The following is a 25,697-nucleotide window of genomic DNA, read 5'->3' as shown; positions in this document are numbered from 1 at the left end:
TTTTTCGTTCTGCCGGGTTCAAGAGCGAACGCGCCTTATCATCGCAACACGGCCAACGTAGTTAAACATTTGCCGATCTCGCACAACGACGCAAGCTTTCTGGTGCTCTCTGAGGGCGTCTACGAGTAATTGCCGCCTACGTACCCTGGGCCCTTTGTTACGGCTGTAAGTGCCAGCTAGCCACTCCCGCAGGAATTCAACACTGTTCTACCGCCTTTGGCTCGGTGTGTCACTTACGAATGCGTAGTCTTTTCGTCTTGCAATGGCTGATACACCAACACGCTATGCTTGCCGTTCTGAAAAAAAACAAAAAACAAACAACGAAAGAGCTTTCGACACCCATTGTGCACTGGTACTCAGTACAACGTCCAGCGCGTCTCTCTACAGACTGCACTTAGCGGACTATACTCCAGCAGAACATTTCGTGAAAAAAAAGTTATTGGACCCTGCCTACATACGCCGATAGCGCAGAAAGCCATTTGTGAGCTGCTGCATCTTTCGAGGAACACAGCTAAGTCTCGGTGACCGTTCGTAGCACTGCTATGCGTCATAGAGCAGTGGTCATTCTCTCCTTTTTTCCTTTTTCTATTCTCATTTTCCTTACTCCCGAGCAAACAGGACGCTCGTCTGGCTGACTTCCTTGCCTCTTCTTGTCCTTGGTCTCCCTCTCTTACCTAGCGGTAAGCGATCGAAAGTATCATCCCAAACATGAATCGCGTGCCTCCAATGTTGCTTCTTCCGCAACCTTGACTGTGTCTGGCGAAGCTGCCGTCAGCTGTGGCAAGCTGCAACGCAAGGTGCCTTACCCACGCTCATGCGGTGATGTTGAATGTCTCGTGAAAAATTTTAAGGTTTAAGGTTTAGAGAAAAAATTGCAAAAATTTGATTTTGATTTCCCTCTAGGAAAGACGACGTAGACGCTTGCCTTTATATGTTTAGAAGGTCTCGGCAGTTCTCAGTGTGTAGATAAGCCCATTAGGCGGCGCTGGTACGGAACGCTACCAATCGCACTTTTTTCTTTGTTTTTTGGGGTAGCGTACACACCGTAGACATAATGGCCGGCTGCGGGTTCCGTTGGCAAGAGATGTAGCCTCGGTACCTTGAAACAGCTTGTCTTGATGTTATTAACAATTTGAATCGGCTTGTCCTGATGACGTAATTATTTTCCACCAGCCACGTAACAGCGCAAGTTGCGTGAGTTACCGCAATACTGCACTGATTACGTTTCTTTTGGTCTCTGTTGGAAGGAGGACGCTATGACCACTACCTGCCTGGCATTTCTGGCAGCCTGTCAAGACTAATAAAAAAGTTAACACGTTGGTTCGAAGTGAATACGAAAAGCCGAAGCTATTCTTGTTTGTCTCTTGCATGTTTTTTCGCTTGCGCATCGCACAAGATTGGCAAGACGTAATGACATAAAATCTGACACAGTCTTATGTCTTGGCGAAACTTAAAACCACTTTTTTATTTGATCTCAATTGATGAAAATGAGAAGGTGCTACAGTGCAAGAAACTCGGCACGCAAAGCCGAACAAGAAAGGACGAGAAATAAGCCTGCTATGTTTTTTTAGATTCCTGCTCTGCTCCAAAAGCCAGAGCACCAGAGTGCCGACTAAAGGATGAAAAAATTCACTGACGATTATGATACTCCCTAATGCGAAATTTGAGTGCAGTTCTGTACGTGTTCTCACTTCGCTATACATTAGCTGGCGCGGACAATATGTCTTGTGCGGCAGATTGCAAACGGATCGAAGTGTGGCGCGACTGCCTCGCTAATCGAGAGATCGCGAGAGGCAACGCGTGGGTGACGCGCGGGCGCGATTCACAGCCGCCGCAGACAGACCTCAGCTCACGCAAGGCTTTGTTTCCATATATGACATCAGTCGACGCGCTCGCCGCACGCCATCGGTGAGCAGACGACGGCGTGCTATTCTGGCGCCATCTTGTAGCGGTCGTCTCCGCAGAGCCCGTCTTGCGTGGCACTATGCGTTTCTTCTCACGCTTTCGCCATACCCTCCATTGCAGCTATTCGCCTTATGACTCCGCTGCAGCATCCTTTACCGGTTCGTCCTCGCGCTCTCTTCGCTATCGTCGTCTTTCATCCCGCGCTGCACTCTACGGTCGCTCTTTCATCCTTCGCTGTGCTCGTTCGCCCGGTTATGCCGAGAGACATCGAAATGCAGGAGCAGACACCTAAGAGCTGCGCTTTAAAGCTAGTTCCACCGGTGTCTTCATGTCAATAATGAAGGCTTCCTTAAGTTTAATATGGCGTAAATACGACAGAAAGCGTAGTAAAGGACAAGCGAATCCAGTCAACGACGAATACCTCCTCTATACTCTCGTATGTATTGATCGTTATAGTCCGCCATGATATATGTGTCCGTGTAGGCTTATTTTTATTTGAAAAAAAATGCTTATATGCTAATTCCATGTACTCACACCACTTAATACAGGTACGTAAGGGTTATAAAACTTGGTTATATGTGATATAGAATGACAAAAATGATGCATATTCCATCTTTTAAATAAAGAGTGCTATGTTTCAACAGAAAACAAACAGGAGCTAAAGCGCAACGGCAACGGTTCAATAACAGTTCCTTTGTCCTCTGTATCGCAGTGTGACGCGGGCGACCACTGAGGAAGGGGGCCCGACCGGAGCCTGCGCAGAAGGTGCAACGCCGGTGGAGTTATCTAATCAGCGAGCCCTTGCGAAGGTAAGAGATAAGGACAGAATGGGAGGCTGACGTTCCCCCCGCTTCTTCGCACTGCATACGTGCACTCCGTACGTATCTGTCGCACCTCTACGCGGACATCTTTGGTTTGACTTTTTTTTTTTTTTTTTTACGATGCGGCAGGTGACCGTTCGCCCAGATGAGCCCAGTTCGCGCCCAGCGCTGGAGAGCGGCTGGATTATCGTCGCCGTCTGATTTACGCGGCTTCACAGAGGTCGCCCACGAGATCCGGTCATGGCGACAAGCAAACAGGTGAGTGCTTGTAAGTGTGCGCGGGAGATCCTAGCCGAGCATAACACGAACAGCACTGTGTGTGTGTGTCTCTTTATTATGTACTGTGTTTTAGAGCTGCGCTCGTTCTGTTTCGAAAGGTGCCGTGCCCACCAGCCTAAGTCACAACCCTCCGGAAACACGCCCGCGTTTTTTTTTTTTTTCTTGCATCCCGCTGTAGACATGCTACGGCGACGGTAGAAAGGGACGTCAGGGGCGAGGTTAGTTGTAAGTTCTCATCATCGTTATACACAAATCTTTAGAGGGCAGGTGCTTGTTCAGACGCTTGGGACCAAGGGTGCAGTGAGGATCGAGTCTCTGTTGGCAAAACAGAAATTGGGAGACGAAAGTCGCGGCTAGGGCTGTCTGGTTCGAAATTTTGAAAATAGAAGCTCCGAGGCGCGTAAACGCAGAGGGGGCGCATAAATGGCTTATGTTGGACACTCCGAGTGCGTACGACTCTATCCTGCACCTTTGTTCCCGCTTTTGTCGTTCGGCTTAAGCTCGTTCGGCTTAAGCCGAAGCGGGGCGACTTTAACACGACGAGACGAGAGAAACTTACGCCACAGGATCAGCCGTGGCTTGCAACTGTATGCGAGTGAGTAGTAACCCCTTTTGTGGGTGACTTTTGTTTGTCACCGTGGTTTATGTGGCACTGTTATTGCTTTATTTATAGAAATCACTGCTGATTTTTTTTTTTAATTTGTGAAGATCACTGTCTGATGTATAGAGACGCGCGTGTTTCACATCTGCATGAGGCTCGGTAATAGGTTTCGTCACCCAAATGTCGCGAGGGATCGTGAGTCGTGTTCTAACGCGAAAAGCAACGAAGTTCATTGATTTGCATTGTTGGCGTCATGCATGGTTGGGTCGTTCAGATGAATAACGCAAATAGTACTGGCATCTGTTCATAGTCCTGCAGTATTTGCAGTGACACGAATATCAGTGTACCATGTATCAGTGTACCATCATGATGATAGCGATAGTTTATAGTGACTACTAATTAGATTTTCGTTTGAAAACGTCTTTATTATGTTTGACTACTTTATGGATGTTTCAGTAAAAAAATGATGTGGACAGGTTGCTGAGAACCGAACAGGGCCCCCAAGCTAGTCTCTTACAATACTTGAAGAATCCCTTTATTTTCATTGTTTGTGTGCGCCAGTCGAGTCAGTGCACGCTATCAGGACAAAAAAAAATATCGGTAATCTGTCGACGTCCATATAAGGTGCCGTCAAATACGTCGAGGCGAAGCCTCTATCATGTTGGACAGTTGCGCAATGGGCCTGAAATCGTCGCTAGCGTGGCTGCGGAGAGCGCGATAAGCCTCCACCTCGATGCCTATGAAGTAGAGTGCGTATTGTTTGCGCTCACTCAGTGCCTGAGATGGACTCGGGAAATTGCAGGAAATTCCGGTTTGAAACGGTATCTCTTATGCAATTTTGAGAGAATGAGCTTACACTCAGATTGTGAATGGCCGTGTTACTCATCTAGTTTTCCTCAACGGGATGCTCTAATTAGTTCACTGATAACTGTATGTTGCGTGTCCGTGACGTGAGCTATGCTGATCGTTTCATTTCCCGCAGTTCCCATCTCGGTTCGCTACGCTGCCCGCCATACAAACATACGTAGTTTTTTTTATCTCTACACTGTTGCTCTATGTGTATTTAGAGTCGAATTCGCGGCCTTGCCGTTTTGCGATTGTCATTGTCCCATTCCTGAGATCGTCCGTTTGGGAAGTGATATTCGGTTGTGTATTGTGCGTTCACTCTCACGACTCTTATCATTGTGCCTCATTACGTCACCGGGCTGCGGCTTGAGCGAAGCGTATTGCTCACTCCTCGGTTTCATTTTTTTTTTGTATGCAAACAAATTTCCGCGCGGCATACGACAGCATCTAAATGTACGTGTTCAGCCCCGGCTCGGGCCGAAAACTGTGGCAGTGACCTGTAGAACTTGAATTCATAATCCATCGCGTATAACTGTCAATTTCATTTGTCGGCATGTTGGGGGATGTTTGAACTTTTTTTCAGTTTAGTTCAGACTCGCGAAAAGCAGACCTACAGCAGGCGGTTACACAAGTATGGTGAATGGCCCTGCAAAGATGGTACACACGAACGCCAAATCCTCAATTTGCTACGCAGCCACTTATGCTTTCTCGATTTGTAATTGGAAGGCAAAAATAGTACAGGACTTGTAAGGTACACAAGCCCAAGTTATTTATATTCTTGTCAGTGTGAATTTGGTTCGCGTCGACAAAAATATGCAAATCGTTTGTTCTTTAGACAACAGAGAACAAAAAGAACTTCCTGCGAGACGTACCGCAATTATACTCCGTCAAGGGGGTAATTCGAAGAAGCACACATTCAGGACAAGATAAATTGAATTGCATGATTGACTATATAGGTGTAATAAATAATTTATTATGAAAAACGAATCTATTGCGCTCCAATTCAGACAAATATAACATGGAAGATCTTGCTCACTTCCACGTGTTTGCTGAAAGCTTAAGAAAGGAATTGTGTACTCGCTAAATGGTCCATTTTAAATGGCTCACGCACGAACCTAAATTTCCTCTTGGCTTTATATAACTATCTGAGCGATGGTGTAGAGGCACTAAATTCCAGTTCAATATCTGTTAGCAATAATGCACAAGCGTTCTTTTCGAAATGCGAAACATGTCTCGCATTTTCCTGATGCTGTTGCCATTAGATTTCGCTGCATTAGATTTGTCTCCTTAGAACGGCGCACATTTGCAGCTCACGCAATGGGCGGCGATGTTTCCCGATACCTGTTGTAGTTGATAGAGGTACTGCCTGTGTGTTCACGTGCTCGTCACATCATCCTCCAAAATGCGACCAAGATTTGCGGACTCAAAGCTACAAAAAAAAAAAAAAAAAAAAAAGAAAACAGAAGAGAGACGTGTGCACGTACTCGCCGATTGTGCTATCACACACAGAAACGTAAGTTAAGGAACGACACTTATCGGATGCGAAGTTTCTTCCTGCAGTCGTTATCGTGTTTGTCGCTATATTCGTTGTCGTTATCGTGGGGTCGGCTACGGCCGTTCTAGGTACGGCATGATGGGTGCTCTCGTAATCGCCATATGCACGCCGGTTTTTTTTTTTAGGCTGTGGGTCGGTGCAGACTCAACTGAACGCTTGAATAATAAACTCCGCTACTTAGCAGCATTTCACGCCGATGAATCAGAGTTGTTTCTGTTGCCATGTGATTATTTTGCATCCCTAATTGTATTCGTACCAGTTCGCGTCTTGCTTTACATCTAGATGCCACAGAACGGTTTATCACGCACCTCGCATATCTTTCTAGACTTGTGTCTGCTTAGTGAGGTAGACGTCTTTGCATTACCTGTACATATACCTTTCTGAATTTAAAAATGTCATAAGCGCGGATTTTAGAAAAATCGCTCTAAAGCATATAGCCTGATTCCACTCGCTCAGGTGGCAGTATTTCGAGGTCTTTTTTTTTTAAGATCAAATATTCAGCCAATTGACTTTGGTCACAAGCTACAGGTGTTCAATTTCAGTGGGTATGCACTCATAGATTTTCCACATACCCGGACTCTTGAGTGCAGCACTAGTTCCCAAATATGCCTCCCCGAAATGTGTGCAGAGAGAATCTTACATTGACATTGATGCCGCATGCTGCTTCTTCCTTCCATACGGTAGGATTTCCGGTGAGACAACATTTTAAAAGCTACTGTTCTGACCCATTGAAGGTTGCGGACGGATAATGCTAAGCTGTTGCTCTTCTTTGGACTTTAATCAATGGACACAGTCCTAGCTGCGATTAACGTAAACACAAGAATTACACGTTCCACAAGTTGAGGAGTTAATCAGCGAATTTTTCGCAGTTTCCGGTTGCCGTTCTTTCACAAGTATAGTACCTGCACGTTGAAGCGACTGCAGCTGAAGCAGCGGCATTCAGCATCGTCCACAGGGGACCTAATTATAGCCGCGAACAACAACAACAACAACAACAACAACAACAACAACAACACATTATGCTTGTTGAGTGTGCGTGTTGTAATGCAAGTTAAGCGATCACTGAAATGCTATACAGCTAATGCGATGCCAGAAATTCTCATTTTTTTATTGCACATTATTAATAATTATTTTTTTTCTTTGCGCCACTCTCATTCTGTTTTTCTCTCCCCAATTCCCTTTCCCACGCAGAGCAGCATGCCAGCGATGTATACGCCGGTTGAAATATGTCTTTTATTAAAGAGCTCGCTCTCTCTCTCTCTCTCTCACTCTCATTATTTTCATCTAATGTAACGGCTAATAACATGCGATGTTTGTTCATGAAACCCGAATGGGTAAAACATTTTATGTCATGCAACGTTTAGGTTTATGCACGACACAGTTCAGAGCCTATGCCCAAATGCGCAGTGTGAACGTCTCTGCAGCGGTCTCACGAGGGCAAATGTGTTTTTGGATTTTTTTTTGCGAGGGATGAGTGATGATGACAAGTGTATGCATGAAGTATGACACTTGCATAAGTACATGCAAGCTTCTATACCTGTCGTGCCGCCGTAACCCATAGCGATTATGGGGTATTGATCAATAATGGGCACGTACCCAGTGACCCAAGTACGCGGTAGGCCAAATATGGGAAGCTTAAGTGGTTCAAGGAAGCCGTTGAATATCATGCGCTGCTCTATTAAGAAGTCTCTGCTTTAGACAAGCATACAATCCTATATTATACGTGCAGGTCTTGTGCATGATTTATTGGCTATACAGACAATGCTCTCACTGGTGCTAATATATTGGTCAAAATTCATTGCTAAACTGCTAAAACAGGCGGTTTGCTGGAACTAACATTCAGTCAGCTTACGTTTGTAAAAATATCCACAAGATTGTCTGATAAGATACCGACCGAAAAAAGTGAAACTGCGCTAAGCAAAGTGAAGACCGCTTTTCTTAAAAAACGAAAGAAAAAGCTAGAACGAGATGAATACTTTCTTGTAGTTGAGGCGGCGCGAGAGTCCGATATTCTCTCGTGGGAATTCTCGCAAACTTCTTGCACTTCACTACCCCAAGCGGGCGGTGAACGAGACAGCTGCTGAAAGGGTACTGAGAACGATGTTGTTCTTGTGCTAAATGAAAGTCACGGAACTCTAAACTATAGAAAAAAAAATGGTGGCAAATTTCAGAGCGCAGTAAAAAAATTAACACGGTAGCTTTCGTATAGCCAGCTTCGGTTTCGTTTCCCAAGAGGCTACTAAAGTGTGACACCTTTTGATTCCGGTGTTCAGAGGTCGCGGACCTTTACTTAAACCAAGGGTACTCGAAAATATCGACAGTAGCCCTACAAGCCCTCTAGAAGCAGTGAAGACTGACACCGATTTGTCTACCCAGCCCAATAATCAAGCGACGGCTTGATTATCGGGCTGGGTGGACGAATCGCGAGCCCGGGTCGTGTCATTGACTTTGCCGGCGGGGGTACATCTTAGAGGTACTTGTGTGCTCGCGCCTGTGATTCAAGTGGCTCATTATTTAAAAAAGAAAAGAGAACAACAAAAGTATGGGCTCTGATAACGCGCAGCGGGACGACAGCATAGGAGCAGCCTTCTGTTCGATAGGGCCAAAGCCTGCTGCCGCTAGGTTAATTGGAAAGTCATATCTGAAAGGCAGCGGACATCCAGCCCATTGTAACTCTTCATTGCAAGAAGTGCTTAAGGGAAAGCGCGAACAGGTTGAAAGTGGGGGAATAGTGTGGCGCCGTTGACATTAGAGAGCTTTATAAATGCGTGCTTTCGAGCGAAGATGTTTATGCGATTTTAGTTAGTCAGAAATGCCCCACGAGAAAGCAAGACAGAGAAAACGTGATCGCCAAACCTGTTAAAAAAAAGAAAAAGCAAAGACAAAACATTCCCGTATGTTTCCGTATGCCTATGTCATACGGGCTGTAGCATAAAGATTCGTATGCTCCGATATAAATCGATAGGGTCACATTTATTTAGCATGTAATAATGGTACGGGGAATATGGGTGTAGGAAGCGTTCGCAACCGATTGCTGGCGAAATAACTCAACTGCGGGGAGAGTGACAAGGGCGTTATGGGATATGTGCAGACAGCGTCACAGATGTTTGGATTATGTGGCTGTTATGAAGATTGTCAGTTCCTCGGCTGCTTGTTGTATCCATGAGTACGTTTTAATGAAAAACCGAAAGAATATTCAGCTCAGTCATAGGGCAGGTGACGATGACAAAAAAAAAAACCTTTCTTTCTCTGGACCAGAATGACGTCAGAAAGAGTTCTGAAGGGCGGCCAGTACAGTTATAATAACTGTAATGATAACGTAGGCAATTATAATGTTGGAATCATTGAGGAAGCAGTAAATATGGCCTCTGCATGAAGTCAGTGGGAAGAAAACTCGGCATAGGACAGGGCAGGATGTGTGCAATGAAAGATAAGCAGGGTAACGTCATCAGAAATTTCGATGATATAGTAAAAGCAGCGGAATAATTCTATACTCACCTGTGCAGTTCCTAGAGCAGCCACGCTACCTTAATTGGAAGTAGTGATGAACAGGACACAGACGCTCCTTATATAACTAGCGATGAAGTTAGAAGGGTCTTGCAAGACATGATCCAGGGGAAAATAGCAAGAGAATTAAGGAGGTGTAACAGTCGATTCAACCAAAGATGTAGGAAATATTATGCTTGAAAAGCTGCGGCATATTATACTCAATACCTCACGACTTCAAGTGTACCAGAGAGCTGGAAGAAAGCAAGCATTAGATTAATTCATGGTTCATCGAGTTTAACAATCAGGCAGCCATGACGAGTTTCATTAAAGCAAAAGAGGAGCTTAGGCTGAAAATTAACTGCGCTAAGGATTTCTTCTTCGGTGTGCAGCTGCAGGGCCTACTAAAAACCAACCCGCGTAAATTTTGGTCGTCTGTTTTGCCGCGTGATTCGACGGCTACTTCTATGGTGATTAACACTGATTCTACCAATGATCCATTTCATATATCAAACGCATTTACTGAGTATTTCAAGTCCGTTTTCACTCGTGACAACAACGTCATCCAACCAGACATCATTGCTCGTAGTGCCGTACCCATCAATGAAATTAACATTACCGAAGAAGGTGTGTTGAACTTAATATTGATACTCGATATTAAGAAGTCTGCTGGGCCAGATGGCATTCCTAACTTATTTTTGGTACGGTACTCATTATGGACCTGCCGCTACCTCACTGTCATATTTCGCAAGTCCCTGGCATCCTCTACAGTACCCTCATCCTGGAAAATGGCTCAAGTTCTTCATTTATTCAAGGCCGGTGACACACACGTCTTATCTAATTATCGACCAATTTCTATAACCTCTCATTCGTGTAAAATGTTAGAGCATATTATTTACAAACACATTATGGAATACCTTGAGTCACATAAATTACTAACTAATGTCCAGCACGGCTTCAGACGTGGGTTCAGCACATTAACACAGCTAAGTGAATTTACACATGACATTTGTATTAACCTCGACATGGGCAACCAAATTGACGCAATCTTCATTGACTTTTCAAAGGCATTTGATACAATGATTCATTCGAAATTAATGTGTAAACTTGACCCCACCCTAATAATCCCCACATTCTCAGCTGGATTTCTAGTTTTCTTTCCGATCGATCTCAATTTGTGTCCTTTAACAGAGCTAATTCCAGGGTGACAGAGGCGCCTTCAGGAGTACCAGAAGGTTCCGTGCTGGGGTCCGTTGCTTTTCTTGATCTTTATAAACGATTTGCCTCATCACATAACCTCAAATATACCTTTGTATGCTGATGACTGTGTATTGTATCATAAAATTTCCTCCTTTGATGACCATTTACAGCTCCAAAAATCATTTTCTAATTTTAGCTCTTGGTGCGATACCTGGCAAATGCCAATTAACATCCGTAAAACCGTTGTTATGACTTTCACTAATAAAACGACCCCTTCCGCTTTTACTTACAAAGTTAATAATACTCCAATTCAGAGCGTTAGTGAATATAAATACCTTGGTCTTGTTTTCACACCTAATATGTCTTGGTCGAAGCACACGGATTTAATAACCTCAAAAGCCCTGCGAAAGTTAGGCTATCTGCGCCCCACATTGACCACAGCCCCAAGGGATACTAAACTACTGATGTATAAATCACTAATCCGGCCTATACTCGATTATGCTTCTCCCGTCTGGAATCCACACAAACAGTGCCACATTAATCAAATTGAGGCCATTCAAAAGAAAGCGATCCGCTTCATATGCCGTAGGTACGATAGGGATTTTTCACCGTATACAGCGCTTTCATCCCTAGGCTTACAACCGCTCTCAGATCGCCGACGCACGGAATCACTGAAGTTTTTGCATTGCATTACTCTTCTTGCCGTATACCTTCGGATAACTACCTAACTCCTGCAAAACCATCTAATACTAGAAGTCACCATCACCTAAACATCGCACCTTATTTCGCCCGTACGGACACATTTAAATGCAGTTTATTTCCCCGTGTAATCGAGTACTGGAATTCTTTGCCTGGTCCTACTCGTTCTCTTCCTTTAAACTTATTCTTGGCGGCCATTGAATAGTATTGGTTTGTGTTTGTTTGTATTGTTCGTATTGCCTGTATTACTTACTGTTTTCATTTCTCTGCCTTTCACACCCACTCCTGCAATAGCCCGATCGGGCTGCAGTATGTACAAATAAAATAAAATAAAAAATAAGAAGGGAGACGTTTAGAAATTGAATAAAGATAGCCTCATTAGCTTTCTGGCAGTATTATATAAAATATTAGCCAATAACTTCTAATAGAATCAATTCAACACTTCACTTCAATCAGCCAAGAGAACAGAGTGGCTTCGGAAAGGAATATTCTACGATGGATCCCATCAATGTCCTCAATAAGATAATTGAGTAATCTGCAGAGTACAATCAATCTCTCTATATGGCTTTCATAGGGTATTGACACGCATTTGACTCAGCAAATATACCAGCAGTCATAGACGCATTGCGTAATCAAGGAGTACGGGAGGCATACGTGAATATTTTGCGAAATATCTACAAAGATTTCACTGCTACCTTGGTTCTCCAGAAGAGTAGAAAATTACGTACGAAGAAAGCTACCAGGCTAAGAGACACATTTGCTACGTTGTTATTCACTGCATGCTATAGAAGTATTCAAGCTATTAGGTTGAGAAGGCTCAAGAGTGAAGATCAACGGCGAATGTCTCAACAACCTTCGGCTTGCAGAAGACATTGTCCTGTTCAGGAACACTGTGGATGAATTGCAACAAATGATTGAGGACCTTAACAGAGAAAGTGTAAGAGGGGCTCAAGATTAATATGCAAAAGACAAAGGTAATGCTCAATAGCCTGGCTAGGAAACAAAATGTCATGCTCGCCAATCAGCCTCTAGAGTCTGCGCAGAAGTACGTTCATCTCGGTCAATTAATCACAAGGGACGCTCATCATGAGAAGGAAATGTATAGAAGAATAAAAATGGGTTGGAGTGCATACGGCAGGCGTCAACAAATCCTGACTCTAAACTTACCACTGTTGTGGAAAAGAAAAGTGTATAATCATTTCCTTGTACTGGCACTAACATATGGGCAGAAACAGGGAGGTTAACGCAGAATCTCGAGAACAAGGGTTGTGAAAAGAGCGGTGGCACAAAAAATGTTAGTCGTAATGTTAAGAGGCAGGAAGAGAGCGGTGTGGATCAGAGACCAAATTGGGATAGCCGATATTCTAGTTTACATAAAGAGAAAAAAATCAGCTGAGCAGGCCAGTACGTAGGGCAGATAACAGGTCGACAATTAAAGTTACAGAATGAGTGCCTAGAAAAGGCACGCGCAGCCGTGGACGTCCGAAAATTAGGTGGAGGGATGAAATTAGTAAATTTGAAGGAGCTAGTTGGACACAGCTACCGCAAGTTAGGGTAATTGGAGATCGCCTTTATCCTGCAGCGGACACAAAAATAGGTTGTTGATGATAATAATGATTACAGTTGTTAGAAGTCTCGGCGATCGTGCTGTGACCGGAGACTGTGCATACGCGCGCGCGTATAAGTAAGGAACACGTACTAATGTCCTGTTACAGTAGCTGCTTTTCGCTCTTAGTATGCTTCACTGTCCTACATTACTGCTGTGTGCCAAAGCTAGCCTAAAGGAGCTAAAACATATGCAATGCTTATTCGACTTTGCCTCATGGGCACTCCTTAAAGCATGTCTCGATCTGAAGAAAAGAGAGCTCGATCTACACTGCTTACACACAACTGGCTTGAATTTAAATCTGACTTGTGCTAACTACTAGCGCACAGTGAGAATTACGACGTGACAGTACTGGATCGCGCTTCTTTCTCTTTTATTTTGCGGTGGGCATGGGGTCGTTATTCGGGAAGTTTATGGCTGTGTCCATACAATCATGAGGGCTCAGAGGAATTCGGGAGACTCCTGTACCAATAGGGAGAGTTGGCAAGTATGTACTACCCAATTTGCTTCCGCATTGCTCGAAAACATTTGGCGTTGTTTCATTTCTGATAATTTGCAATATATGTTGTATAACAGACGAGGAACGCTAGCCACACTTTAACAGTCAGTCGTTGCGAAGCGTTTCATTAGTTTCGTAAATTTCAATATACGGAACAATTCTTTTATCGTTAATGCGTAGTATTTAAGTTAGTATTTGACACTTGGAATATCTGTTCGGCCCTTGTTGAAAAGAAACACGATTGCGCGCAAGGACGTAAACTGTGGAGCATCTGTTCAACCACTTCACATAAATTCCAACTTGTGCTTTGGGCTCGCATAATGTTTGCACTGATATTACAAGAATCTCGATCAGGCAACTCTTCACAGTGAAGCTGGTTATGGCTAGAGTTCCCTAAAATTATCATGTGTTCGAGCAGAAACTATCATCATCATCAGTGCCTCGTGCCACTACTCGTGCCTTCGTCGTCGTCGTCGGATTTCACAGCTGGCTCCGATGCCGCTAACCACGCCAGGGTTCCCGTACTGCCCCTCCCTCTGCGAATGCGCTGATGGAACAGGCCCACTGCCAATCGGTGCGGTGATGTAGGCCTCCAGTTCTTTGCTTCAATGTATCGAGTAATGAAAACACGAATGTGTATAACGAGTGTGCTTAACGAATGCATAACACGAATGAACGCGAATGTATAAAAATAAATGTGTGTGCGTACCTTTCGTCGCGATGACCAACGGTCAAGACAATAAAGGTGCTTTTCACAAGTTTATTCACAAGTTTTCCAGTTTGCTTACAGAAAACCAGAAGGGTCAGGACTAAAGTCGCTAGCATGCGCCTTACTGAAGCCCTGACCCCTGTACAATCTGCGTTCCAGCGAAGCAATCAGTACAGCGTAAGAATGAGGAGAAAAGAAAAAAGAAGAGGGGGGGATCTGTACCTTTGTTCAAAATTCTGTATCCTCTTTGTCATTTGCTAAACAGCTTCGCTGGTCATTCACACACTGGAATGGTCTATGATTTTTTTCTAAGACCAGTTTTAGGCAACGCAGCGGACGATGTGGACGTGTAGGATAGGCGCGAAGACTGCTTTTTATTGTGCAAAATTGAAACTGCGCCTAGGAAACTCGCTTGATAATGTTGAATTTGTTGGAGCAATAAAATTGAGTATAGGCATTAACGTATCTCACGCCCTGTGTATAAGCGCGATTACCATAACTTCGCTGTATGGGCTCGTGCACTCCTGCATGCTCTTCGTTGTAGCTGTGTTAAACATTGCCGATAGGCAATTTTTAACAACAGCTACAACGAAAGTGAAACAATGAGATAACCTATTAATCACAAGTTCGGAAGAGTGTCTGGATTTTTTAGATTCTTTCATGCACTATTAGTTCCCGTTCAGATCCCTTCCAGCAAAATGTTTCTTTTAAATTGCAGTAAACTGTACTAAGTTTGTCTACGAGCTGATAAATGGCTGAAATGTATCATTTCGCCAGTCCTCATCTGACATTCATTTAATTTATATCTGTGGAGAAGCCGGCGACATATTGTGCTTGTTGCCAGCATTTCCAATCAATCAATCAATCAATCAATCAATCAATCAATCAATCAATCAATCAATCAATCAATCAATCAATCAATCAATCAATCAATCAATCAATCAATCAATCAATCAATCAATCAATCAATCAATCAATCAATTGCTTGATTGATTATCCACATACTTAATAATTAAGTTATTATTATATAATGAGTTCATTTTCTCGAGCGGGGAGTGAACTCTCTGCCTTTCTTTGAATAGATATTGTCAGTTTCTTTTATCGTGTTCCGCGTTCAGCAATTACAGAACTAGAAAAAAGAAAAACTTATTGCTACGGACAAGGATTGCTTGATAACGGAAAGTATAAGACGACTCAAAGTACGGAACACCTCACCAGAACGCTCATGCAGATCTCGCACGGTTAAGCGCTCAGATGTGAGCGCGTTTCGAGATATTCGAGTGTTCCTCCTGCATTTTATTTTATCGGGAAAATTGTGATCCTAATTTTACAATAAGTATACCCGTTTCTAGGTGTGTTACTTTAAATGCCTAATGCAAGGAGGCAAACTCAACCATTCTAGCGAGCGAGCCTCCAGGATACAGCGGAAGTAGCTACATAAAGTAATCAATTCATACTTCTGCGCAGGTAATCATAATATTCGCTTCTTACTTCCGCCATCAGTATGCCTGCAAACACTGGCGCTTTTTTCCCAAATTGCTTGACCGGTAGCAATGATTTATCTCTAATTTCTGACAATGAAAGGAAACGCAGCTTACGGATAACAGATCGCCGCCACTCTTTGCAAGCAATATGTTGCTAACAGAGGGGACCAAGCAGATAACGTCGCTTTAGATAGGTTTATCGGCTCGTGCTTCGACAACGTCATTTGCGGCACTAGCGTCATTAGCGTGGAATGCCTCATTTCGCATAAAGAATTGCACCCAAGAGGGCGGACCGCGTGTAACCGTATAGGTGCGTGCTGTGCTTGGTCGGCGACCGCGGTTGCTTTTCACGTTTCGGCTGCTGCTGTGGTGGATACAGAAATCCAGGCAACGGACCACGCATCGGACGCTAACATTGCACACAGGATACTAGGTATGGATCTCTTCTATTTGAATTATGACTTTTTCCTCGCCACGTGCCGACATTTGACGGAACTACGTGGTGGCCGAATTTGAAACGTGAGCACTATAGAGTGGAACCCGCGGGAAACTGCCAGGAAATTATCGGGGCAACAATTTCGAACCTTTCTTGATAACTTCGTTAGCAGTTTTTTAAAGCTGCTAATTCCTCGGCTATTCTCTCATTTTGAATAGACGGCTGCCTCGCCGAGTAAACAGTGCAGATCCAGGTAATGCATTGTAATCAAAGCTGGTCACTTGGTGGGCCAATCGTGATGTCAGCGCACGATATGTTTTTCTCTATCTGGTTTTAATTTGTTTGCAACGTGGGCCGATTCTATACACAATGCGACGTGACAGCACATACATGTCTGATATAGTGTTATCCAATACGTCTAAGTGATACGGTGTCCCAGCAGCACACATGACAGGCCCTACAAATAAGCTATCGCTTGACTTTGACAATGATCCCGGATGGTTTCCGGACAATTTTTTTCGTAATCTTCTAAAGAAAACGCTCATGTTCGTATCTCGTTCTGTTCACTTTGCTGCATCATGTGCTGCGGAAAGGCGTCTGCCGTCACTTATTGAGTATTATCGGACATTGTGCTCCTGAGTACGAAGGCGTGGGTTGAGTTTTGAGCTGTGGCGGTCACATTCCTATGGCGGCCGAATGGAAAGGCGCTCGTTTATTTAGATTTAAGCGCAGAGTAAATAAGAAGAATCAAAGTGGTCAGCATTCACAGGGGGGCGTCTCTGATATGCTACTGTGCAGCTCGACGACTTGAATTGCCATCAATGATTCGCCTCTTTCGCTTGCTGACGCTGTTTAGCTCACCGTTAGTGCTTGGTCCCAGGCGGCACGTCAGGTCGGGCCAACGTTGGAAACGTATTGGCAGTTCCTGGCCCAATGACGGCCTAAGATTAACAGCGTGGTTACAATATTGGCAGTGCCATTCTGATTCCTGGCCCAATGATGGCCTAAGGTTAACACCGTGGCGCGAATATTGGCTGTGCCATTCTGATAGAGATCCAATGTTGGTCCACATTACACAGTCAGTAAACAATATTGGCTGTGCCATTCTGATAGAGATCCAATGTTGGCCCACATTACACAGTCAGTAAACAATATTGGCACTGCCATTCAACAGGGCGGGAATTATTGGACCGACTTTCGTACAGATTTGCCAATATGCGTTACTAGTTGGCTTTCTTTGGAGGACATTGGCCCGTAGTAAGCCAACTTTTGCTTTGTCGGTTTTTAGTACTCTACGACTTGCTGAGATTGAACAACGTGTTTTCAAAACTAACGAACTGATCACAGGCACACTGCGCAGGAACCAGAAATGTGTTTGCAAGCTGCGACCACTTGTGGAACAACCTGTGGTTCTCCAATGTCAACTCCATGCATGAAACACCGCCATTTTTGCACTTCGCCTTCACCGACATGCGCCCCCTAAAGAGAAAGGCCAGTGCACAACGTAGTCATCAGGGGAAGTCGCATAACGGGCAAATTAGCCGCTGCTTTATTGATCGTGCATGTAAACATGAGCTTTCCATAAGAAGCAATGGTATTGCGAATTTGCCTGCGCATTGTATATTTTGCATGTACACTCCGCGGCTTTGGAGGATCAGGATTCTGAGGAGAATCGAGAATAGCAGTGCCACAGGGCTGATGGAACCGTTTTATATTGCATCGAGATGGAGCGCATATGTATTAGTGAAACTTTTGTTTGTTTGTTTGTTTATTTAGCATGCATGGCATGTTGCAGTGACATCATCATCATGCTACAAAAAAAATTAAATTATGGGGTTTTACGTGCCAAAACCACTTTCTGATTTGAGGCACGCCGTAGTGGAGGACTCCGGAAATTTCGACCACCTGGGGTTCTTTAACGTGCACCTAAATCTAAGTACACGGGTGTTTTCGCATTTCGCCCCCATCGAAATGCGGCCGCCGGGGCCGGGATTCGATCCCGCGACCTCGTGCTCAGCAGACCAACACCATAGCCACTGAGCAACCACGGCGGGTCGATCATCATGCTACTATTCCAATATATTTGTTTGTTCGTGCAAGTGTAGTAAGCTCCTTGTATAAATGCCCCTGACAAAAAAAAAATTATTGCACGATTTGGCTTTTCCGTGTCAACAACCTCTCGTCTTTGCCTGTATTTGTCACGGCGCATTCCGCATTTCTTTTCGGCCTAATTTTCCGTCCTTTAGCCCCCACCTGCCTCTCCCCAACGCACCCACGTGAGCCTGGTCAATGCTATCAGTCAAGCGATCATCATCATCATCATCATCATCATCATCATCATCATCATCATCAGCCCGGTTACGCCCACTGCAGGGCAAAGGCCGCTCCCATACTTCTCCAACTACCCCAATCATGTACTAATTGTGGCCATGTTGTCCCTGCAAACTTCTTAATCGCGTCCGTCCACCTAACCATCTGCCGCCCCTCGCTACGCTTCGCTTCCCTTGGAATCCAGTCCGTAACCCTTAATGACCATCGGTTATCTTCCCTCCTCATTACATGTCCTGCCGATGCCCATTTCTTTTTCTTGATTTCAACTATGATGTCATTAACACGCGTTTGTTCCCTCACCCAATCTGCTCTTTTGTTATCCCTTAACGTTACACCCCTAATTCTTCTTTCTATAGCTCGTTGCGTCGTCCTCAATTTAAGTAGAACGCTTTTTGTAAGCCTCCAGGTTTCTGCCCCGCACGTGAGTACTAGTAAGACACAGCTGTTATATACGTTTATATACTTTTAAATCGCAAGTTACTAAGGTATTCTCCATTAACTCTCATCCCCAATTCTTCCCACTCCAGGTGTCTGAATACCTCCTGTAAACACGCTGTGAATAGCATTGGAGAGATCGTATCTCCCTGCCTGACGCCTTTCTTTATTGGGATTTTGTTGCTTTCTTTATGGAGGACTACGGTGGCTGTGGAGGCGCTATAGATATCTTTCAGCATTTTTACATATGGCTCGTCTACACCCTGATTCCGTAATGCCTGCATGACTGCTGAGGTTTCGACTGACTCAAACGCTTTTTCGTAATCAATGAAAGCTATATATAAGGGTTGGTTATATTCCGCACATTTCTCTATCACCTGATTGATAGTGTGAATATGGTCTATTGTTGAGTAGCCTTTACGGAATCCTGCCTGGTCCTTTGTTTGACAGAAGTCTAAGGTGTTCGTTATTCTATTTGCGACTACCTTAGTAAATACTTTGTAGGCAACGGACAGTAAGCTGATCGGTCTATAATTTTGCATAGCTCCCAAGGCGTTCTTTACTTCTTCCGGCGTCACTTGTGGGATTTCAAATTTCTCTAGACTATTCTCTCTCACATTATCTTCGTGGGTGCAACTGGTACTGTATAAATCTCTATAGAACGCCTCAGCCACTTGAACTATCTCATCCATATTAGTAATGATATTGCCGGCTTTGTCTCTTAACGCATACATCTGATTCTTACCTATTCGTAGTTTCTTCTTCACTGCTTTTAGGCTTCCTCCGTTCCTGAGAGCATGTTCAATTATATCCATATTATAGTTCCTTATGTCAGCTGTCTTACGCTTGTTTATTAACTTCGAAAGTTCTGCCAGTTCTATTCTAGCTGTAGGGTTAGAGGCTTTCATACATTGGCGTTTCTTGATCAGATCTTTCGTCTTCTGCAATAGCTTACTGGTATCCTGTCTAACGGAGTTACCACCGACTTCTATTGCACACTCCTTAATGATGCCCATAAGATTCTCGTTCATTGCTTCTACACTAAGGTCCTCTTCCTGAGTTAATGCCGAATACCTGTTCTGTAGCTTGATCCGGAATTCCTCTAGTTTCCCTCTTACCCCTAACTCATTTTGGCTTTATGTACCAGTTTATTCCGTTCCCTCCTCAAGTCTAGGCTAATTCGAGTTCTTGCCATCCTATGGTCACTGCAGCGCACCTTGCCGAGCACGTCCACGTCTTGTATGATGCCAGGGTTAGCGCAGAGTATGAAGTCTATTTCATTTCTGGTCTCGCCATTCGGCTATCCCGCTTGCGGAAGAAGGTATTCATTATCCGCATATTATTCTGTTCTGTAAACTCTACTAATAATTCTCCCCTGCTATTCCTAGAGCCTATGGCATATTCCCCCACTGACTTGTCTCCAGCTTGCTTCTTGCCTACCTTGGCATTGAAGTCGCCCATCAGTATAGTGTATTTTGTTTTGACTTTACCCAACGCTGATTCTACGTCTTCATAGAAGCTTTCGACTTCCTGGTCATCATGACTGGATGTAGGGGCGTAGACCTGTACAACCTTCATTTTGTACCTCTTATTAAGTTTCACAACAAGACCTGCCACTCTCTCGGTAATGCTATAGAGTTCCTGCATGTTACCAGCTATGTTCTTTATTAATAAGGAATCCGACTCCTAGTTCTCGTCTCTCCGCTAAGCCCCGGTAGCATAGGACGTGCCCGCTTTTTAGCACTGTTTATGCTTCTTTTGGCCTCCTAACTTCACTGAGCCCTATTATATCCCATTTACTGCCCTATAGTTGCTCCAATAGCACTGCTAGACTCGCCTCACTAGATAACGTTCTAGCGTTAAACGTTGCCAGGTTCAGATTCCAATGGCAGCCGGTCCAGAGCCGGGGATTCTTAGCACCCTCTGCTGCGTCGCAGGTCTGACCGCCGCCGTGGTCAGTTGCTTCGCAGCTGCTGGGGACTGAGGGCCGTGGTTTGATTGTTGTGTTCATATAGGAGGTTTTGGCCGAGTACTGCACCAGGGTGGCCAATCCTGCTCTGGTGAGGGAGTGCGTTACCGGTTCTGGTCACCGGGATCAGGCCGCACTCCAGGCCTGTTTATGCAGTTTTATCAACACTTTTTTTTTAATCTGGTGGAAAATTGCGCGGCACCGGGATTCGAACCACGGTCATCTTGCACACGAGGCGGATGTTCTACCTCTACGCTACCGCGGCACCCGTCAAAATAGTAGACTTGATATTATCATATTATTAATAATATTGATGCTGCCCATACTGGAAAATGCTGACAAGCGTCAGAGCACCCGAAATAACCTGCCATATTACTTTCTGCAAACTATATAATTCTGGTACCCAGGTTGTAAATGCGCCATGATAGATTGAATTTCTCCTTTGCGTGAATCACTGAAAAAAAAAAATCAATGAGAACTTGTGCCGCACTCTTTTTTTTTGTGCGCCATGCCGTCATACCTAGCCTTATTCTGAAAGGCGGACATAGAGATTGCTGTTTCGAGACGCCACAATAATTACGATGAGGCGAGGCTCAGCATTGCGAGTCCACTTTAAGTACGAAAAGAAAATGTCCTCCTATAAGTGTTTGTCAATCTCCATGTGCTAAGCGTCATTTTTTTATGTACGAAAAGTGTGCGGCAGTTAGTACAACTAAACTAGTTTCAAGGAACGCATATTAAACTTCTCAGTGATTAGCTGCGTTGCCGAACTTGTGGAGTACAAGTGGAGGGAGCTTTTTGTTTCCTGTTCATCTTGTCGCACCCATAAGGACCCAAAATAAATACTTCGGTGCATTTGTCCCTCCCTACTCCACGGCGCAGAAAACTGTAGCAAACCAGCAACGAGGTGAAATAAGTGCTACTCAAAGCTACTTGGAGCTTACGTGTACACCTACTAACAGTTGCACAGATCTGTCGATAATTTTTAATCATGACTATATTTTTTTTCATTTGCCCAGGCCTGTATCCCGAAGAGGCGTTGTCTAATAAAGTCTGCTTTTAGACGCGAACGCCCCAAGTCCTATAGAGGCCACACTGCAGCAATCGCTGCTTAATTGATAACGCAAGAACCGGCGACAGTCAACAGTGTTTGTGAAAGGATATACCGAAAATTCTGAGCCAAGTGCCGTTTCAGTCTTGAAGGATACAGCTGCGGTTATCGGTTGCTTACCGTATGTAGCAGACGCGTCTGTTACACAGTGCCTTCCCAAGTTTGTGGCCTCTTTCCTTGAACCCATGAATGGGATGGATTCTGGGAGCGTTGACTGTTGTGTTTTGGCCGTGGTCTACTTTTTGACCACAGCTCAACTCGAGGAATACTTCTGCGGCAATTGCGAGATTTTAACGAGATTGTGTAATGTGATAGAGGCAATGGAACTAGAGTGTAGGATAGAAAAAAACTCTTGGCACCGTATACGGATCTAATTAATAGTTCCTCCGCTGAGACGTGCGCAGTGTTTTTCAAGCTAGCGTTCTGTTTTTATTCCAGACAATTTTTTCATAAATTGAATGGCTGGAGGTGTATGGGCCGGCATGGTAACAGTGAAATCGCTCATTTAGACCCCAATCGCTTGCACGTGAGAAATGCGTACCCAGATCTCACGTGTTAGACTTCGCAAAAAACAAGGACGTCGTTTTAATTGAATAATCGTCGTCCCGATGAAGCTGTGAGAATATCCTTAAGACTCGACAAATCATGAAGCGAGGTTATAGAAACTGTGCATCTGTAAAACAAACCTTTTCGCCGAAACTGTCCGGTGGAATGGGTTCATCGCTAAATAAAATACATTTTTTTTTCCCTCGCCCAAAGTCTGCGTAGTAGAATAGTTACATTTTTGTTCCAGAGCACGGGCAGCAATGCGAAACAGCCTCGCGTTTCTACTCAAGTGAATATTGTGTGTTTGTACATTAACATCACCCTTTTTGTTTCTGCGCGCAGAAGAGAGTACGATTTCGACGGCCTGTGATTCACTACGCTGTTGATTTCCTTTTGCGCACTCGGGCTCACTTCAACCTGAGCCTCATGCACATGTGCCTTCATCCACACGCTTCCTTCTACACCATTGGCCTCGTTTTCGAATGCATCGGTACAGCATGCATTGAATGCATCGGTACAATTCCAACTCTCAGACAAGATGTTGGGCCTGTACCGACCAAACCATCAACCCCTCAGCTCACCATGTGCTCACAGCTTCAGTTGTTGGCGAAACGTGAGACATGTGACTCTGGATGGAGAAGTGTCTCTACGGCGGAGAGCAGAAAAAGAAAGTTCTGTATGAAAGTGAAGGAAGCAGAGTCCTTAGACGACTGGAAATGACGATGATGATCGTTAACCATTCGGTATGAGCTAGAAGAAAAACCCAACATATATAGCACGGGTATACAACTTTTTCCTGATATCGAAAGGAACGTAGTTTTCGCGCGAACGATATCGCGTACGCTCCATTGTTGTCAAACAACGTAGAGCTGAAGCGAGAAGGGCCTTATGGAAGCTTGAAAGGATATCCTACGATAACACGTAGGATACTTCAGCGCTCGTATGCGCAGGTGGCCCCTTACCTGGTATTCACTGTTGGTCATCGCCGCAACCCGCCGTGGTACCTCAATGGATACGTCGTTCCGCTGCTGAGCACGAGGTTGCGGGTTCGATCCCAGCCGCGACGGCCGCATTATGGTGAGGCCGAAGTGCAAAACGCCCGTGTACCGTTGCACTGGCTGCGCGTTACAGAGCCCCAGGTGGCCGAAACTGATCCCGAGTCTACCACTACGGTGTGCCTCCTAATCGTGGTTTTGGAACGTAGCTGAGGATATTTTTTGTCATCGCGGTAGTGCTCGTTTTGAACGAAACAGTGCCGAAGACGGGACAAGGCGATTGGTAAACGGACATCGAGCGTTGATTGCTTGCCGCTCATGTAGTCCCGTTTCTTTCTTTGCGCTGTTTCGTTCGAAGATGTTGCCTTGCCAACTACCCTGGATTCAGGACGTAGGGCCTGTTCCTTTATCGCGTCGATCGCTGTGATGAGTGGTGCGCACTAGAGAACGACAGCCAAAATGGGAACGCTCTTTCGTAAAAGAAAATAGAAAACATGGAAGTTTATATTTAGATAGTGGACGGAATGAGAAAGAAGCACCCGAACGCGTAGAATGACGCACACTGCACTCAAGCACGCATACGAATCCATAAACGCACGCCAAACACAGATGCGCTTCAATACATCCGCAAAAAAACACACATGACTCGGCTGCACAAGCAAAGCGCATATGGACAAGAGGGCACGCGCAAAGCACACATGAATATGTAAAACACAAACACTTTTTTAAAAACAAACACTCGAACCTCCGATATACTGTGGAGACGTTATATCTGACTGCAGTCTTGCGAACAGGGCAGCCGGCATTTGTGTCGTGCGAGTTCCTTCGATCAGGTTTTGTCGACGAGTCTTCAAAGCTCAGCGAGCTCCGCACTCCCTGCACTGCCGCTCTTGGACGCGTCTGTCTGCGTGAAGTGCTCGAGCAGCGTCGGCGGCTTATCCGTACTCGGATTGTTTGCACACAGGCAAGATAGGAGAATGAGGAGTGCGGGCTAACCTATGTTTCCCGGGCGGTCCTGCCGCATGGAAGGCACGCTCGAAGTAATGTCGTCCCCATTAGTGAAGTGTCGGACACAACAAGGCTGTCACATTATACCTTGGCGGGACAACGGCTGACTTGACACAGTAGTTGCGTATATGACAGTAACATGCTACTGCGTTGAAAGTGAGGAGACGGCCACGTCGGTTGGACCGTCTCTGTTTATTCGAGGGTTTCGAGGCAAACCACAGACTGTTATGAGATGAAGACGTTGATAGGGTTGCAGTGGCACTGTTACTGAGCTGGGCTCACTTGCCTCGTGTTCGCCAGAGGGGATCTGTAGTGGGGCTTCCACAAAGGCGTCAACTGCCAATTTCCGTTCACTTACGAGCCGATAGAGATCTTCAGAGTATTATCCCGAGGAGATATAATGCATTCTTTTACAGTGATATGCGAATGGCATGCTTCGTCGTTAAATTAAGAAGATTGCATGTGTAGGCGTAACAACAATGTTTAGGCAATATGTCGTCTTAAGTGACACGCTTGAGGTGCCGGTGACTCGTAAGGTCACGTCACGAAGAATGTAGTAGTAGTCTTCCTTGTATTGCCCGCATGTATACAAAGACCGGAAACAGAAAAGCGACGAACGTGAGAGGAACAGCTGTTCTGTTAACTTAAGAGAATTGGCGCCAAAGGAAACGCAACTGCCTTGTGTGCGTTTGTTTCTCCTTGACACACGTCCGCTCCAAAGATTACGTGAACAACCCAGTTGTACCTGTTGAGTTCATATAAAAGATGTAGCACTGGAGACCCTTTTAGTTCTAATCTACATGGTAGTTTTGTTTCTTTTTAACGTTACGGCTCTCATTTCCCTTTTTACCGCTGGCTGCACGAGCTCCCGCTTTCTTTTGAGTTTCCCTGCTATCCTAAATGTTTGTCTACTGTAATATTCTCCCAATCGTTATAACGTCTAGTATATTTTATACAACTATGAAGTGAACAGTATAGTCAACTTTTCAACGAAAATTTGTCCGGTAAGGTGACATGATGATGAATTCGTGGTCCCTGACCGAGTAAAGATAGAAAACAGAGATGTTTCGGGGCCTGCACGGGCTACTCGGCGACATTTAGAGTGTTATCAAAGAATTTGTATCATCACTATGCAGTGAATGGCTTGGTGGAGTAAATACAGTGAGAGTCTCTGTG

General features: G+C 44.8%; 1 protein-coding gene across 2 annotated transcripts in view; it reads left to right on the top strand.

Annotated features, from left to right (window-relative positions):
- Window positions 1–25,697, top strand: part of LOC126523643 (neprilysin-1-like) — a 92,830-nt gene that overhangs the window by 57,240 nt on the left and 9,893 nt on the right. Inside the window, exons 2-3 of one of the 2 annotated variants that reach the window (XM_050172241.3) lie at window positions 2,618–2,714; window positions 2,856–2,984. In XM_050172241.3, the coding sequence (XP_050028198.1) occupies window positions 2,967–2,984 (18 nt within the window). In that variant the 5' untranslated portion in view covers window positions 2,618–2,714; window positions 2,856–2,966. Of the gene's footprint in view, window positions 1–2,617; window positions 2,985–25,697 lie in introns of both variants that reach the window. The other variant, XM_055066947.2, reaches the window with a different exon arrangement.

Source organism: Dermacentor andersoni, chromosome 6, assembly GCF_023375885.2.
Source record: "Dermacentor andersoni chromosome 6, qqDerAnde1_hic_scaffold, whole genome shotgun sequence".
NCBI lineage: Eukaryota > Metazoa > Arthropoda > Arachnida > Ixodida > Ixodidae > Dermacentor > Dermacentor andersoni.
The sequence above is the reverse complement of the archived record's forward strand: the minus strand, read 5'-3'. Positions and strand labels throughout refer to the sequence as shown.